Consider the following 17,967-nt stretch of genomic DNA (forward strand, 5'->3'; position numbering starts at 1 on the left):
AGAAATGCCAACTTGTAAACATGCTTCCACTTTGACAAGACCTCAACCCAAAGACAGGGAAAGACAGCCCCCTAGTGCTCAGAGGTGCCACTGCTTCCATTGTCAGCAGAATATCATCTTACCGCCCCCAACTCCATCTTCCATCCCCCACTCAACCTACCCAAGCCTCACCCCCGCACCTCCCTCACCCAATGCCCTCAAAGCCATTGCGTCCCCCCGGTCGATCTCTGCTGTGCTTTTCCCTATCTACTACCCCATCCCTCTCTTCTCAGCTGACTCCTGAAACCCTCCGGTAATGTATCGCCGCCCCCCCACCCCCTGCCCCCCTGGCCTGGAACCCAGTACCAGAGTTCCGCAGGCTCCTCACCTTGGCGATGGGCGATTTCCTCAGATTGGCCTTCAAGATGGATGCCCTGGATTTCTCGTCAGGCAGGGGGATATAAATCAGCTGGTCCAAGCGGCCTGGTCTCAGAATGGCTGGGTCAATGATGTCGGGCCTGGGAACAAACAGCTCACAGAGTCACTGGAACAACGTGAAACTCAACAGAAGGCCTGGCCATTCGCCGGGGGGGGGGGGGGTGGGGGGAGGGGGTTAGCACACAACAGGAACATACAATGACTCTAAACTTGGGAGGATTGTAAACCAGGAGGACAATTGTGTGGAACTCCAGCATGGTGGCTCAGTGGTTAGCACTGCTGCCTCACAGCACCAGGGACCCGAGTTCGATTCCAGCCTCGGGGTGACTGTCTGTGTGGGGTTTGCACATTCTCCCCGTGTCTGCGTGGGTTTCCTCCGGGTGCTCCGGTTTCCTCCCACAGTCCAAAGATGTGCTGGCCAGGGTGGATTGGCCACGGGAAATGTGGGGTTACTGGGGTGGGGTAGGGGGATGTGTCTGGGGGGGGGATGCTCTTTAGAGGGTCGGTGTGGATGTGTCGGGCCGAATGGTCTGCTTCCACACTGTCGAGATTCTTTGATTTAAATCTAAATGGAGGTGTTTTACTGGGATGGAGAAAGTCACCAGGTTATAGCCCAACAGGTGAAGTCACCTAATGAAGGAGCAGTGCTCCAAAAGCTTCTGATCGCAAATAAAGCAGTTGGACTATAACCTGGCGTTGTGTGATTTTTAACTTTGATGATGTCAGCTGCCTTCCCAAGGCAGTGGGAAGTGCAGATGGAGTCAGTGGATGGAAGATTGGTTTGTGTGAGGGACTAGGCTGTGTTCATGACTCTCTGTAGTTTCTTACAGAGAACATAGAGCCTTACAGCGCAGTACAGGCCCTTCGCCCCTCGATGTTGCGCCGCCCTGTCATACTAATCTGAAGCCCATCCCACCTACACTATTCCATGTACGTCCATATGCTTGTCCAATGACGACTTAAATGTACTTAAACTTGGCGAATCTACTATCGATGCAGACAAAGCATTCCATATCCTTATTACTCTCTGAGTAAAGATACTACCTCTGACATCTGTCCTATATCTATCACCCCTCAATTTAAAACTCTGCCCCCTCGTGCTCGCCATCACCATAATTGGATAAAGGCTCTCCCTGTCCACCCTATCTATTAAGTCACCTCTCAACCTTCTTCCCTCTAACAAAAACAGCCTCCAGTCCCTCAGCCTTTCCTCGTAAGACATTCCCTCCATACCAGGCAACATCCTAGTAAATCTCCTCTTTCCAAAGCTTCCACATCCTTCTTATAATGCGGTGACCAGAACTGTACACAATACTCCAAGTGTGGCCGCACCAGAGTTTTGTACAGCTGCAGCATAACCTCATGGTTCCAGAACTCGATCTCTCTATTAATAAAAGCTAAAACACTATATGCCTTCTTAACAACCCTGTCAACCTGGGTGGCAACTTTCAAGGATCTGTGTACCTGGACACCGAGATCTCTCTGCTCGTCTACACTACCAAGAATCTTACCATTAGCCTAGTACTTTGCATTCCAGTTACTCCGACCAAAGTGAATCACCTCACACTTGTCCACATTAAACTCCATTTGCCACCTCTCAGCCCATCTCTGCAGCTTATCTATGTCTCTCTGTAACCTACAACATCCTTCGTCACTATCCATAACTCCACCGACCTGAGTGTCGTCTGCAAATTTACTAACCCACCCTTCTACGCCCTCATCCAGGTCGTTTATAAAAATGACGAACAGCAGTGGGCCTAACACCAACCCTTGCGGTACGCCGCTGGTAACTGGACTCCAGGATGAACATTTCCCATCAACCACCACCCTCTGTCTTCTTTCAGCAAGCCAATTACTGATCCAAACTGCTGTATCTCCCACAATCCTATTCCTCCGCATTTTGTACAATAGCCGACTGTGGGGAACCTTATCGAACACCTTGCTGAAATCCATATACACCGCATCAACCGGTTTACTCTCATCTACCTGTTTGGTCACCTTCTCAAAGAACTCAGTAAGGTTTGTTAGGCACGACCTACCCTTCACAAACTGTGCTGACTATCCCTAATCAAATTATTATTTTCTAGATGATTATAAATCCTATCTCTTATAACCTTTTCCAACACTTTACCAATAACTGAAGTAAGGCTCATTGGTCTATAATTACCAGGATTGTCTCTACTACCCTTCTTGAACAGGGGAACCACATTTGCTATCCTCCAGTCTTCTGGCACTATTCCTGTAGACAATGATGATTTAAAGATCAATGCCAAAGGCTCGGCAATCTCCTCCCTGGCTTCCCAGAGGATCCTAGGATAAATCCCATCCGGGTTGAAACTTTATTCAGGAAGAAGGACCTGTGCCCGAAACGTCGAATCTCCTGTTTCCTGGATGCTGCCTGACCTGCTGTGCTGTTCCAGCAATAAAGTTTCAACTTTGATCTCCAGCATCTGCAGACCTCACTTTCTCCTCGAAGATTTAAATCCCATCCCGCCCAGGGGACTTATCTATTTTCACACTCTGCAGGATTTCTAATACCTCTTCCTTGTGAACCTCAAACCCACCTAGCTTCGAAATCGACGTTTCGGGCAAAAGCCCTTCATCAGGAATAAAGCTTATTCCTGATGAAGGGCTTTTGCCCGAAACGTTGATTTTCCTGCTCCTTGGATGCTGCCTGAATTGCTGTGCTCTTCCAGCAACACTGATCCAGAATCTGGTTTCCAGCATCTGCAGTCATTGTTTTTACCTCAATCCCACCCCCCAGTCTGGTAGCCTGTATCTCAGTATTCCCCTCGACAACATTGTCGTTTTCTAGAGTGAATACTATCAAAAAATATTCATTTAGTGCTTCCCCCATCTCCTCTGACTCCACACACAACTTCCCACTACTATCCTTGATTGGCCCTAATCTTACTCTCATCATTCTTTTATTCCTTTAATATCTATAGAAAGCGTTAGGGTTTACCCTGATCCTATCCACCAACAACTTCTCATGTCTCCTCCTGGCTCTTCTGAGCTCTCTCTTTAGGTCTTTCCTGGCTACCTTGTAATCCTCAAGCGCCCTAACTGAGCCTTCACATCTGATCCTAACATAAGCCGTCGCCTTCCTCTTGACCAGGGATTCCACTTCCTTCGTAAACCACAGCTCCCGCGCTCTACAGCTTCCTCCCTGCCTGACAGGTACATACTTATCTAGGACAGTCAGAAGCTTTTCCTTGAATAAGCTCCACATTTCTAATGTGCCCATCCCCTGCAGTTTCCTTCCCCATCCTATGCTTCCTAAATCTTGCCTAATTGCATCGTAATTGCCTTTCCCCCAGCTGGAATTCTTGCCCAGTGGTACACACCTATCCCTTTCTATCACTAAAGTAAACATAACAGAATTGTGATCGCTATCACCAAAGTGCTCACCTACTTCCAAGTCTAACACCTGGCCAGGCTCATTACCCAATACCAAATCTAATGTGGCTTCGCCCCTTGTTGGCCTGTCTACATACTGTGTCAGGAAGCCCTCCTGCACACACTGGACAAAAACCGACCCATCTATAGTACTCGTACTGTAGTTTCCCAGTCAATGTTTGGAAAGTTGAAGTCTCCCATGACCAACTACCCTGCCTCTCTCACTCCTATCCAGAATCATCTTTGCTATCCTTTCCTCTACATCTCTGGAACTATTTGGAGGCCTATAGAAAACTCCCAACAGGGTGACCTCTCCTTTCCTGTTTCTAACCTCAGCCCATACTACCTCAGTTGACGGGTCCCCAAACATCCTTTCCTTTACGATCCTGGACAGAGCAGGAGCAACCTGTGATGCAGCTGGACACCAGATTACAGCAAAGGTGTGGACATACTGGAGACAGAGACAGAGACAGAGAGAGAGAGAGAAAGAGAGAGAGAGACAGAGAGAGACAGAGAGAGACAGAGAGAGACAGAGAGAGACAGAGAGAGACAGAGAGAGACAGAGAGAGACAGAGAGAGACAGAGAGAGACAGAGAGAGACAGAGAGAGAGACAGAACGGATGCAATTTCCAAGAACGATTCCAGGGATCAGGACAGGTTGAGACTGTTTTCTTTGGAGAGCAGGCGCTAAAGGAGATGAGATCGATATTTTCAAAACCATGAGCAGGGCTGGACAGAGTCAACAGGAAGGAGCTGTTCCCACTTTTCAAGGTACAAGAACGAGAGGAGCACAGACTTAAAAAGGGAACGCAAATCAATTTCAGAAAGTGTAACTGAAAAAAACCATCTTCACTCCTCAGCGGTGGAATAACCTGCCTGGGAATGTGTTGGAGACTGATTCAATCCAGGGATTGAGAAGGGACATTGGATAGGACGGAGTAGAGGTATGGGGAAAATGGGAGGAAATTGTCGCTTGGTAATAGAACTAGTACAGACACGATGGGTTGAATGGCCACGTGCAGCACAGTACCAATTGTGTAAAGGTCACACTGGCCTGGTCATTGTGGGCTCACTCTGAGACACACAGGTGGACAGGTAATGTGTTACTGACTCTCCCCTCGCCGTATCTCACACTCCCCTCGCCGCGTCGCACACACTCCCCTCGTCGTGTCGCACACTCTCCCCTCGTCGTGTCGCACTCACTCCCCTCGCCGCGTCGCACACACTCCCCTCGTCGTGTCGCACACACTCCCCTCGCCGCGTCGCACACACTCCCCTCGTCATGTCGCACACTCTCCCCTCGCCGCGTCGCACACTCTCCCCTCGCCGCGTCGCACACTCTCCCCTCGCCGCGTCGCACACTCTCCCCTCGCCGCGTCGCACACTCTCCCCTCGTCGTGTCGCACACTCTCCCCTCGCCGTGTCGCACTCACTCCCCTCGCCGCGTCGCACACACTCCCCTCGCCGTGTCGCACACACTCCCCTCGCCGTGTCGCACTCACTCCCCTCGCCGCGTCGCACACTCTCCCCTCGCCGCGTCGCACACTCTCCCCTCGCCGCGTCGCACACTCTCCCCTCGCCGCGTCGCACACTCTCCCCTCGCCGCGTCGCACACTCTCCCCTCGCCGTGTCGCACACTCTCCCCTCGCCGTGTCGCACACTCTCCCCTCGCCGCGTCGCACTCACTCCCCTCGCCGTGTCGCACTCACTCCCCTCGCCGCGTCGCACACACTCCCCTCGCCGCGTCGCACACACTCCCCTCGCCGCGTCGCACACACTCCCCTCGCCGCGTCGCACACACTCCCCTCGCCGCGTCATGCACACTCCCCTCTCCGCGTCACACACACACTCCCCTCTCCGCGTCACACACACTCCCCTCGCCGTGTCACACACTCCCCTCTCCACGTCACACACTCCCCTCTCCACGTCACACACTCCCCTCTCCACGTCACACACTCCCCTCGCCGCGTCGCACACACTCCCCTCGCCGCGTCACACACACTCCCCTCGCCGCGTCACACACACACTCCCCTCTCCACGTCACACACTCCCCTCGCCGTGTCACACACTCCCCTCTCCACGTCACACTCTCCCCTCGCCGCGTCGCACACACTCCCCTCGCCGCGTCACACACACTCCCCTCGCCGCGTCGCACACACTCCCCTCGCCGCGTCACACACACACTCCCCTCTCCGCGTCACACACACTCCCCTCTCCGCGTCACACACACTCCCCTCTCCGCGTCACACACACTCCCCTCGCCGTGTCACACACTCCCCTCGCCGCGTCACACACACTCCCCTCGCCGTGTCACACACTCCCCTCTCCACGTCACACACTCCCCTCGCCGTGTCGCACACACTCCCCTCGCCGTGTCACACACTCCCCTCTCCACGTCACACACTCCCCTCTCCACGTCACACACTCCCCTCGCCGTGTCGCGCACACTCCCCTCGCCGTGTCACACACTCCCCTCTCCACGTCACACACTCCCCTCTCCACGTCACACACTCCCCTCGCCGTGTCGCACACACTCCCCTCGCCGTGTCACACACACTCCCCTCGCCGTGTCACACACTCCCCTCGCCGCGTCACACACTCCCCTCGCCGCGTCACACACACTCCCCTCGCTGTGTCACACACTCCCCTCTCCACGTCACACACTCCCCTCTCCACGTCACACACTCCCCTCGCCGTGTCGCACACTCCCCTCGCCGTGTCGCAAACACTCCCCTCGCCATGTCGCACACACTCCCCTCGCCGTGTCACACACTCCCCTCTCCACATCACACACTCCCCTCGCCGTGTCACACACTCCCCTCTCCACGTCACACACTCCCCTCGCCGTGTCGCACACACTCCCCTCGCCGTGTCGCACACACTCCCCTCGCCGTGTCGCACACACTCCCCTCGCCGTGTCGCACACACTCCCCTCGCCGTGTCGCACACACTCCCCTCGCCGTGTCGCACACACTCCCCTCGCCGTGTCGCACACACTCCCCTCGCCGTGTCGCACACACTCCCCTCGCCGTGTCGCACACACTCCCCTCGCCGTGTCGCACACACTCCCCTCCCCGTGTCACACACACTCCCCTCGACGTGTCGCACACACTCCCCTCGCCGTGTCACACACACTCCCCTCGCCGTGTCGCACACACTCCCCTCGCCGTGTCGCACACACTCCCCTCGCCGTGTCGCACACACTCCCCTCGCCGTGTCGCACACACTCCCCTCGCCGTGTCGCACACACTCCCCTCGCCGTGTCACACACACTCCCCTCGCCGTGTCGCACACACTCCCCTCGCCGTGTCACACACACTCCCCTCGCCGTGTCGCACACACTCCCCTCGCCGTGTCACACACACTGGATAGGCTGAGTTCTGTCGGGGCTCTTTATGTTTTGTTGTGTAACTTGGTGAATAAAGTTTTTGTCTGTTTTAAAGCCCATTAGACAACCTTGCTAACTTACTCGGAGTAATTTTCACTGTGCACTTACTGAAACTAATGGCCAAGTTATGGTCTGGGATTTGCTGCTGGCCTAAGAACGTTATGAGTGGTCCGGCCTAGCCCATACCACCACCGGCCTACCTGTTGGTGGCCCCCACGATGAAGACGTTCTTCTTGTCTGACATGCCGTCCATCTCAGTGAGGATCTGGTTGATCACCCTGTCTGATGCTCCCCCACCATCACCGGCACTCCCTCCCCGGGACTTGGCGATGGAGTCCAGCTCATCAAAGAACAAGATACATGGAGCAGCCTGCCGCGCCTTTCAACAGGAAAAGAAAACAGCCAGCAGCCAGTGAGGTGATGACCCTTCACCCCCAATACCCCCCCCCCACCCCCACCACCCCCGGTCTGGGAGTAACAGTGTTTGTACGCACTGACGTTAGTCTGCCTCTGGGACAGTGTTGCGTTGTTAAGACAAGATAGTGTAACTGGACCATCCGGCTGCACTCTCGTTAAAGAGGGGTGGGGGGTTTAACTTGAGGGTCACTGGACCTCAGACGAGGGGAGGGGTTGCAAAGGATAGTCCGTCATGGTGACCTCAGCCAGTGACGGGGACTGAACCCACACACGGTTGGCATCACACACCAGCCATCCAGCCAGCTGAGCTAACTGACCCCTGGCAGTGTCGGCATAGCTGCTGAAATGTAATCAATTCTCAAAGAGCATCTAGAGTTTGTTTTGGTTAACTCATGGAAGTGGGGGGGGGGGGGGGGGGGGGTCGCTGGCTGGGCCCAGCATTTGTTGCCCGTCCCTAGTTGCCCCTTGAGAAGGTGGGGGTGAGCTGTCTCCTTGAACCGCTGCAGCCCACCTGCTGTGGGTTGACCCCCCCACCCCCCAATGCCCTCAGGGAGGGAATTCCAGGATTCTGCCCCAGCCACACCGAAGGAACAGCGATATATTTCTGAGTCGGGATGGTGAGTGACTCGGGGGGGGGGGAAGCTGTAGGGGGTGGGTGCCCCCATGTACCTGCTGCCCTTGCCTGATAAATGTCGATAAAGCGTGGTGCTGGAAAAGCTCGGTAGGTCAGGCGGCGTCTGAGGAGCAGGATAGTCGACATTCCGGACACAACCCCTCATCAGTCCCGGTACCCGAAATGCCAACTTTCTCGGATGCTGCCTGACCTGCTGTGCTTTTTCCAGCACCGCACTTTATTGACTCTTGATTTCTCCGATGTCTGCAGTCCTCACTCTCCCTGACGAATGGCCTCAGCAATATCCCAAAAAACCCAAAGGAACATTTCTGCTATCGTCCCTGTAAGAGCTTGTTCCAAACTCTCTCGAGTGGCTCCATATGCTTTTGTATTTTTTTTAAACACTAAGGTGACCCGACTCCCTCAGTTCCAGTGCAGTCTAACGGAGGTCTAGAGCAGGGTCACCATAACTTCAGTGCTTTGCAAGTGAGGGAGTAAAGGCCAGTTTTCCATAAGCAGGTTACCTTGTCAAACACATCCCTGACGTTAGCTTCCGACTCACCGAACCACATGGTGAGTAGCTCGGGACCTTTGATGGAGACAAAGTTAGCCTGACACTCGCAGGCTATTGCCTTGGCTAACAGGGTCTTGCCACACCCGGGGGGCCCGTAGAACAGAACACCGCGCGAAGGGGTCATTCCGAACTTCAGGAACTTGTCTGGGTATTCCACTGGGTACTGAGGAGAGACAGGAGGAGGGGGCAAAGTCAGTCCTGTTCTCACAGCCCCCATCCAACCCCTTACCGCTGCCACGTGACAATCCCCCGATTTTCAAAAGCCATCCATTCGGCCCATCAGGTGTGTTCTAGCTCTTTCAGACAGACGCGTGAACCATCCAAATCCTCCCAGCACCACCCTGCCCAAATATCCATCCTCCGAAAATTCCGATCCAATCCACTGACCTGTTGCCCTTCCAGGCTGATCTTAACAGCTCACCGTGTGAGATCTAAATGCACCCTCTCCCCGCCCCCCCCCCCCCCCCCACACTTTCACCACAGCTCTTCACCGTTTAATGTCATTTTCTTCACGGCCTGCACAAGACCTTCCCCACGCCTCCACATCTCGCCTTTCAAAGGCTATGACAACGGATGAATGGACCCCGCACAACTATCCCCAGGCAGGGGTGTTCCCTCCCAGTCAGGGAACACTTCAGCGGTCTGGGACATTCGGCCTCGGACCTTCGGGTGACCGTCCCCCACGGCGGACAGGCAACAAGACAAAGCGGCCGAGCAGAGGCTGATAGTCAAGTTCGCTTCCCATGGGGATGGCCTTAGATTCATGTCACATTACAGGTGACCCCATTGCACTATACACTCTCTCACACTCACACACACACTTACATACACTCACACTCACGCAGACCCTCTCACACACACGCACCGATGCATACACCCTTTCACAGGCTTATAAACCGTCACACTCATGCACACACGCAAACACACACTCTCTTACGCACACCAACATGCACACGCTCACATTCACACACACACACACACTCTTTCTCATACACACACACACTTTCTCATACACACACACACACACACACACTTTCTCATACACACACACACACACACACACACACTTTCTCATACACACACACACACACACACACACACACACACACACACACACACACGTCTCTGGGGTGAATTTGTATTTGCAGATACATTCTATTTTGCTCAAAAAGCGCACAATCTGCAGGCAGTCAGTCCATGTGACATTTTATAAATTCCTACTTTGGAAATAGAACCAGTCTGACCCAAGATTGAGCTACAGACAGACTCTGACCTCACACCTTTAATGCAATGTCTGAGCTGAGATCTCACCTTTTGTTATAAAACCTTAAGTTATCTCAGGAATGCGACTTAAATGAAGTTCTGGGATTTACAAATTAATGAACCAGAACCTGCAACCCATTCGAAAAGATGAAAGACTTAACAGCAATCTCAGCTTGTTCAATATATCACCGTACGACGCTACAATCTTTTGCTCTAAGATCTATGTCTTGTGACCCTGTCCCACTAGCCACCTGATGAAGGAGTGATGCTCCGAAAGCTAGTGCTTCCAAATAAACCTGGTGTTGGATGATTTTTTAACTGGGTCCACTCCAGTCCAACACCAGCATTACTGTGATTTGGTAACTCTCGGTTACTGGTCTTAGTCACCCCAATCAGAAGCTTTAGTCGTCACAATCACTGCTGCTGTTTCCTATCGGTTTGTTTACGGGTCACTGACCTGCACCAGCTCCTGCAGCTCCCGTTTCACCTCGTCCAGACCCCCGATGTCCTCCCAGGTCACAGTCGGGACCTCTACCACCGTCTCACGGAGAGCAGACGGGTTACTCTGGCCCAGTGCCCACTGGAACAGGGGAGTGGGGGCAGGGGGGATACAGACCACACACACGGGGTTAGACTACATCACAGGGAGAGAAACACAGTTCACCGCAGACCCTCCCTCACCATCTCCCCTTCCCGAATCCAGCCGCCGTCCCGGGAGTGTTTCACACCTCTAAGGAATTCTTCCGGGTTTTGTTGGGAGCGTGTTAGGGAGGGGGCGGGTGGCGCTACGCGAATGCAGGGCGGCCGCAGCCTCACCTGGAAGTCGTCCATGGTGACAGCCATGGAGTTAAGGACGTCAGCATCGATGGTGTCATCCTCCAGATCGATGATACTCATCTTCTTCCGAATGGCCTGCAGTGCTGCCTCCGAGCACAGCGCAGCCAGGTCAGCGCCAACATGGCCGTGGGTATCATGGGCAATCTGCCGCAGGGAGGGAGAGAGAGAGAGAGAGAGAGAGAGAGCGCACAGGGTCAGGAGAGAGAGAGGGAGGGCACAGGGTCGGCAGGGGGAGAGAGAGAGAGAGAGAGAGAGAGAGAGAGAGAGAGAGAGAGAGAAAACACAGGGTCAGGAGGGAGAGAGAGAGCGAGAGAGAGGGAACACAGGGTCAGCAGGGAGAGAGGGAAGGAGGGAGAGAGAGAGAGAGAGAGAACACAGGGTCAGGAGAGAGAGAGGGAGGGCACAGGGTCGGCGGGGGAGAGAGAGAAAACACAGGGTCAGGAGGGAGAGAGAGAGCGAGAGAGAGGGAACACAGGGTCAGCAGGGAGAGGGGGAAGGAGGGAGAGAGAGAGAGGACACAGGGTCAGGAGGGAGCGAGGGAAGGAGGGAGAGAGAGAGAGAGAGAGAGAGAGAGAGAACACAGGGTCAGCAGGGAGAGAGAGAGAGAGAGAGAGAACACAGGGTCAGCAGGAACACACTCCCCCTCCCCCCACCGGAGAGTGAGAGACAGAGCATGGGGAGTGGGGGTCTGTCCAGCCTTCGGTGTGATCTCAGTTCACTCAGAACCACAGATCCTTGGCTGCAGGGCGTCCTGAAGCAGTTGGAGAGCAGGGAAGGGGAACACTGAAAAGCCGTACTCTTGCATACAACGTGGGCATGGGCCAGCTCTTGATGAAGGGCTTTTGCCCCAAACATCGATTCTCCTGCTCCTCGGATGCTGCCTGACCTGCTGTGCTTTTCCAGCACCGCTCTAATCCCGACTCATGAGCCAGTCAAGGGCTGGTGAATTCACGGAACTTATTACCCCACCGTGCGGTGGACTCTGAGTAAAGTTAGGGAGGAGATAGACTGATGTTTAATTAGTAATGGGTTGTGGGGTTTATAGGGAGCGGGCAGGTGAGTGGGGTCGAGATCGAGATGGGATCAACCGTGGTCGTACTAAATGGGGGAGCAGGTTCAAGGGGCTGAATGGCCTCCCCTGTTCCTCGTTCCCAAATCAGGTAGGTGCCCCTCCCTAACTGCCCCGAATGCCCTGCTCAGCCCTTTCACAGGGTAATAAAGAGTCAACCACATTGCAGAGCTCTGGAGTCATAGGCTGGGGGAACACAGCAAGGCAGGCAGCATCAGGAGGGACAGGCAGGAGGCTGGGGGAACACAGCAAGGCAGGCAGCATCAGGAGGGACAGGCAGGAGGCTGGGGGAACACAGCAAGGCAGGCAGCATCAGGAGGGACAGGCAGGAGGCTGGGAGAACACAGCAAGGCAGGCAGCATCAGGAGGGACAGGCAGGAGGCTGGGGGAACACAGCAAGGCAGGCAGCATCAGGAGGGACAGGCAGGAGGCTGGGGGAACACAGCAAGGCAGGCAGCATCAGGAGGGACAGGCAGGAGGCTGGGGGAACACAGCAAGGCAGGCAGCATCAGGAGGGACAGGCAGGAGGCTGGGGGAACACAGCAAGGCAGGCAGCATCAGGAGGGACAGGCAGGAGGCTGGGGGAACACAGCAAGGCAGGCAGCATCAGGAGGGACAGGCAGGAGGCTGGGGGAACACAGCAAGGCAGGCAGCATCAGGAGGGACAGGCAGGAGGCTGGGGGAACATAGCAAGGCAGGCAGCATCAGGAGGGACAGGCAGGAGGCTGGGGGAACACAGCAAGGCAGGCAGCATCAGGAGGTACAGACAGGAGCCTGGGGGAACACAGCAAGGCAGGCAGCATCAGGAGGGACAGGCAGGAGCCTGGGGGAACACAGCAAGGCAGGCAGCATCAGGAGGGACAGGCAGGAGGCTGGGGGAACACAGCAAGGCAGGCAGCATCAGGAGGGACAGGCAGGAGGCTGGAGGAACACAGCAAGGCAGGCAGCATCAGGAGGGACAGACAGGACGCTGGGGAAACACAGCAAGGCAGGCAGCATCAGGAGGGACAGGCAGGAGGCTGGGGGAACACAGCAAGGCAGGCAGCATCAGGAGGGACAGGCAGGAGGCTGGGGGAACACAGCAAGGCAGGCAGCATCAGGAGGGACAGGCAGGAGGCTGGGGGAACACAGCAAGGCAGGCAGCATCAGGAGGGACAGGCAGGAGGCTGGGGGAACACAGCAAGGCAGGCAGCATCAGGAGGGACAGGCAGGAGGCTGGGGGAACACAGCAAGGCAGGCAGCATCAGGAGGGACAGGCAGGAGGCTGGGGGAACACAGCAAGGCAGGCAGCATCAGGAGGGACTGGCAGGAGGCTGGGGGAACACAGCAAGGCAGGCAGCATCAGGAGGGACAGGCAGGAGGCTGGGGGAACACAGCAAGGCAGGCAGCATCAGGAGGGACAGGCAGGAGGCTGGGGGAACACAGCAAGGCAGGCAGCATCAGGAGGGACAGACAGGAGGCTGGGGGAACACAGCAAGCCAGGCAGCATCAGGAGGGACAGACAGGACGCTGGGGAAACACAGCAAGGCAGGCAGCATCAGGAGGGACAGGCAGGAGGCTGGGGGAACACAGCAAGGCAGGCAGCATCAGGAGGGACAGACAGGAGGCTGGGGGAACACAGCAAGGCAGGCAGCATCAGGAGGGACAGGCAGGAGGCTGGGAGAACACAGCAAGGCAGGCAGCATCAGGAGGGACAGGCAGGAGGCTGGGAGAACACAGCAAGGCAGGCAGCATCAGGAGGGACAGGCAGGAGGCTGGAGGAACACAGCAAGGCAGGCAGCATCAGGAGGGACAGGCAGGAGGCTGGGGGAACACAGCAAGGCAGGCAGCATCAGGAGGGACAGGCAGGAGGCTGGGGGAACACAGCAAGGCAGGCAGCATCAGGAGGGACAGGCAGGAGGCTGGGGGAACACAGCAAGGCAGGCAGCATCAGGAGGGACAGGCAGGAGGCTGGGGGAACACAGCAAGGCAGGCAGCATCAGGAGGGACAGGCAGGAGGCTGGGGGAACACAGCAAGGCAGGCAGCATCAGGAGGGACAGGCAGGAGGCTGGGGGAACACAGCAAGGCAGGCAGCATCAGGAGGGACAGGCAGGAGGCTGGGGGAACACAGCAAGGCAGGCAGCATCAGGAGGGACAGGCAGGAGGCTGGGGGAACACAGCAAGGCAGGCAGCATCAGGAGGGACAGGCAGGAGGCTGGGGGAACACAGCAAGGCAGGCAGCATCAGGAGGGACAGGCAGGAGGCTGGGGGAACACAGCAAGGCAGGCAGCATCAGGAGGGACAGGCAGGAGGCTGGGGGAACACAGCAAGGCAGGCAGCATCAGGAGGGACAGGCAGGGAGCTGGGGGAACACAGCAAGGCAGGCAGCATCAGGAGGGACAGGCAGGAGGCTGGGGGAACACAGCAAGGCAGGCAGCATCAGGAGGGACAGGCAGGAGGCTGGGGGAACACAGCAAGGCAGGCAGCATCAGGAGGGACAGGCAGGAGGCTGGAGGAACACAGCAAGGCAGGCAGCATCACGAGGGACAGGCAGGAGGCTGGTGGAACACAGCAAGGCAGGCAGCGTCAAGAGGGACAGGCAGGAGGCTGGTGGAACACAGCAAGGCAGGCAGCATCAGGAGGGACAGGCAGGAGGCTGGGGGAACACAGCAAGGCAGGCAGCATCAGGAGGGACAGACAGGAGGCTGGGAGAACACAGCAAGGCAGGCAGCATCAGGAGGGACAGGCAGGAGGCTGGGGGAACACAGCAAGGCAGGCAGTATCAGGAGGGACAGACAGGAGGCTGGAGGAACACAGCATATACACATCCAAACACCTCTTAAATGAGGCCTCCATCACTTCCTTTGGCAGCTCATTCCATACAAGTACCACCCTCGGTGTGAAAAAGTTGCCCCTTAGGTCTCTTTTATATCTTTCCCCTCTCACTCTAAACCTGTGCCCTCTAGTTCTGGACTTCCCCATCTCAGGGAAAAGACTTTGTCTATTTATCCTATCCATGCCCCTCATAATTTTGTAAACCTCTATAAGGTCACTCCTCAGCCTCTGACGCTCCAGGGAAAACAGCCCCAGCCTGTTCAGCCTCTCCCTGCAGCTCAAACCCACCAACCCTGGCAACATCCTTGTAAATCTTTTCTGAACCCTTTCAAGTTTCACACTATCCTTCCTCTAGCAGGGAGAGTAGAACTGAACCTGAATTACTTGGGTGTCTGTCCAGCCGCTCTCCCCACAGTAACGAGAATGTCTTACCCTCTCGAGATCCACGTCATCGGACAGCTTCATGTTTTTCGTGTGGATTTGCAGGATCTCCAGTCTCCCGATGGAATCTGGGATTCCAATATCGATCTCCCGATCAAACCGACCTGCCCAGAAGTACAGAGAGTGATTGAGACAGAGAGAGAGAGAGAGAGAGCGAGAGAGCGAGAGGATGTGTCTCAGCCACATTCACAGGAGCACCCAGTTGAAGGGACACTAACACGGGTGAGGACATTTTCCTGACCAGATTCTAAAAGGCAAAAACGCCGTGTACTGACACTTGGGAACAGCGACTCAGGAGGTTATTGGACTGGGAGCCCAGTTACAGGAGTTCAAATGCTGCCATATTAGCTGAGGAATATTTGAATACTGTTAATCAAATTAATCTGGCAAAACAATTTATAAATAGTACTAGTGACAGTGAAACTACGGGATTGTCATAAAAACCCATCAGGTTCATTAATATCCTTTAGGGAAGGAAATCTGCCATCCTTACCTGGTCTGGCTTACACAGCATAGACTCAAAGAGATGTACAGCAGAGAATCAAATCCTTCGGTCCAACCTGTCCATGCCAAACAGATATCCCAACCCAATCTAGCCCCATTTGCCCCATAACCCTCTAAGCCCTAAGTATTCAGGTACTCATCCCATAAAGAAATAAAAAGTTATGTAAAGATACTCAGTTCAAAACAACTGGGTGTTGCAGTAGCACCAGACTCTCGGAAGCAAATGAGAATGGGGAAAGATGGGCTTTGGGTTGTGGAGTGACTTCTGAATCAGTTCCATTCCCACTCCTTTGAAAGGAGCTTGAGAGGGTTTAACACAAGGGGATCTTCTAGCCAGCACACCACCACACCACCTCCCACCCCACCGACTCATACACACACACACACACCACCTCCCACCCCACCCGACTCTCACATAGACACGCACACCGACTCTCACACAGACACACACACCGACTCTCACACAGACACACACACCGACTCTCACACAGACACACACACCGACTCTCACACAGACACGCACACCGACTCTCACACAGACACACACACCGACTCTCACACAGACACGCACACCGACTCTCACACAGACACACACACCGACTCTCACACAGACACGCACACCGACTCTCACACAGACACACACACCGACTCTCACACAGACACACACACCGACTCTCACACAGACACGCACACCGACTCTCAAACAGACACACACACCGACTCTCACACAGACACGCACACCGACTCTCACACAGACACACACACCGACTCTCACACAGACACGCACACCGACTCTCACACAGACACACACACCGACTCTCACACAGACACGCACACCGACTCTCACACAGACACACACACCGACTCTCACACAGACACACACACCGACTCTCACACAGACACACACACCGACTCTCACACAGACACGCACACCGACTCTCACACAGACACACACACCGACTCTCACACAGACACACACACCGACTCTCACACAGACACACACACCGACTCTCACACAGACACACACACCGACTCTCACACAGACACACACACCGACTCTCACACAGACACACACACCGACTCTCACACAGACACGCACACCGACTCTCACAGACACGCACACCGACTCTCACACAGACACACACACCGACTCTCACACAGACACGCACACCGACTCTCACACAGACACGCACACCGACTCTCACACAGACACGCACACCGACTCTCACACAGACACGCACACCGACTCTCACACAGACACGCACACCGACTCTCACACAGACACACACACCGACTCTCACACAGACACGCACACCGACTCTCACACAGACACGCACACCGACTCTCACACAGACACACACACCGACTCTCACACAGACACGCACACCGACTCTCACACAGACACACACACCGACTCTCACACAGACACACACACCGACTCTCACACAGACACACACACCGACTCTCACACAGACACACACCGACTCTCACAGACACACACACCGACTCTCACACAGACACACACACCGACTCTCACACAGACACACACACCGACTCTCACACAGACACACACACCGACTCTCACACAGACACGCACACCGACTCTCACACAGACACACACACCGACTCTCACACAGACACGCACACCGACTCTCACACAGACACACACACCGACTCTCACACAGACACGCACACCGACTCTCACAGACACACACACCGACTCTCACAGACACACACACCGACTCTCACACAGACACACACCGACTCTCAGACACACACCGACTCTCACACAGACACACACACCGACTCTCACAGACACACACACCGACTCTCTCACAGACACACACACCGACTCTCACACAGACACACACACCGACTCTCACAGACACACACACCGACTCTCACACAGACACGCACACCGACTCTCACACAGACACACACACCGACTTTCACACAGACACACACCGACTCTCACACACACACACCGACTCTCACACAGACACACACACCGACTTTCACACAGACACACACCGACTCTCACACACACACACCGACTCTCACACAGACACACACCGACTCTCACACACACACACCGACTCTCACACAGACACACACACCGACTCTCACAGACACACACACCGACTCTCACACAGACACGCACATAGACGCGCACACACACGCACACGTCGTTTAACCTTTTTATGAATTTCCTGTTCAGACAAAAATTTCT

The 17,967-nt window shown here is 55.2% G+C and overlaps 1 protein-coding gene across 2 annotated transcripts in view; it reads right to left on the reverse strand.

The window, feature by feature from the left end:
- LOC122552381 (transitional endoplasmic reticulum ATPase-like) overlaps positions 1–17,967 on the reverse strand; it is a 58,888-nt gene that overhangs the window by 12,152 nt on the left and 28,769 nt on the right. For both annotated transcript variants that reach the window (XM_087983464.1, XM_087983465.1), the window contains exons 10-15: positions 15,225–15,337; positions 10,888–11,052; positions 10,529–10,651; positions 8,759–8,971; positions 7,405–7,583; positions 368–497 (exon numbers count right to left, since the gene is read on the reverse strand). In XM_087983464.1, coding sequence (XP_087839590.1) covers positions 368–497; positions 7,405–7,583; positions 8,759–8,971; positions 10,529–10,651; positions 10,888–11,052; positions 15,225–15,337 — 923 coding nt within the window. The remainder of the gene's footprint in view (positions 1–367; positions 498–7,404; positions 7,584–8,758; positions 8,972–10,528; positions 10,652–10,887; positions 11,053–15,224; positions 15,338–17,967) is intronic.

This window comes from Chiloscyllium plagiosum, unplaced genomic scaffold (assembly GCF_037043375.1).
Source record: "Chiloscyllium plagiosum isolate Xiang-an unplaced genomic scaffold, Cpla_swu_hap1 HiC_scaffold_45, whole genome shotgun sequence".
In the NCBI taxonomy this organism is placed as follows: domain Eukaryota; kingdom Metazoa; phylum Chordata; class Chondrichthyes; order Orectolobiformes; family Hemiscylliidae; genus Chiloscyllium; species Chiloscyllium plagiosum.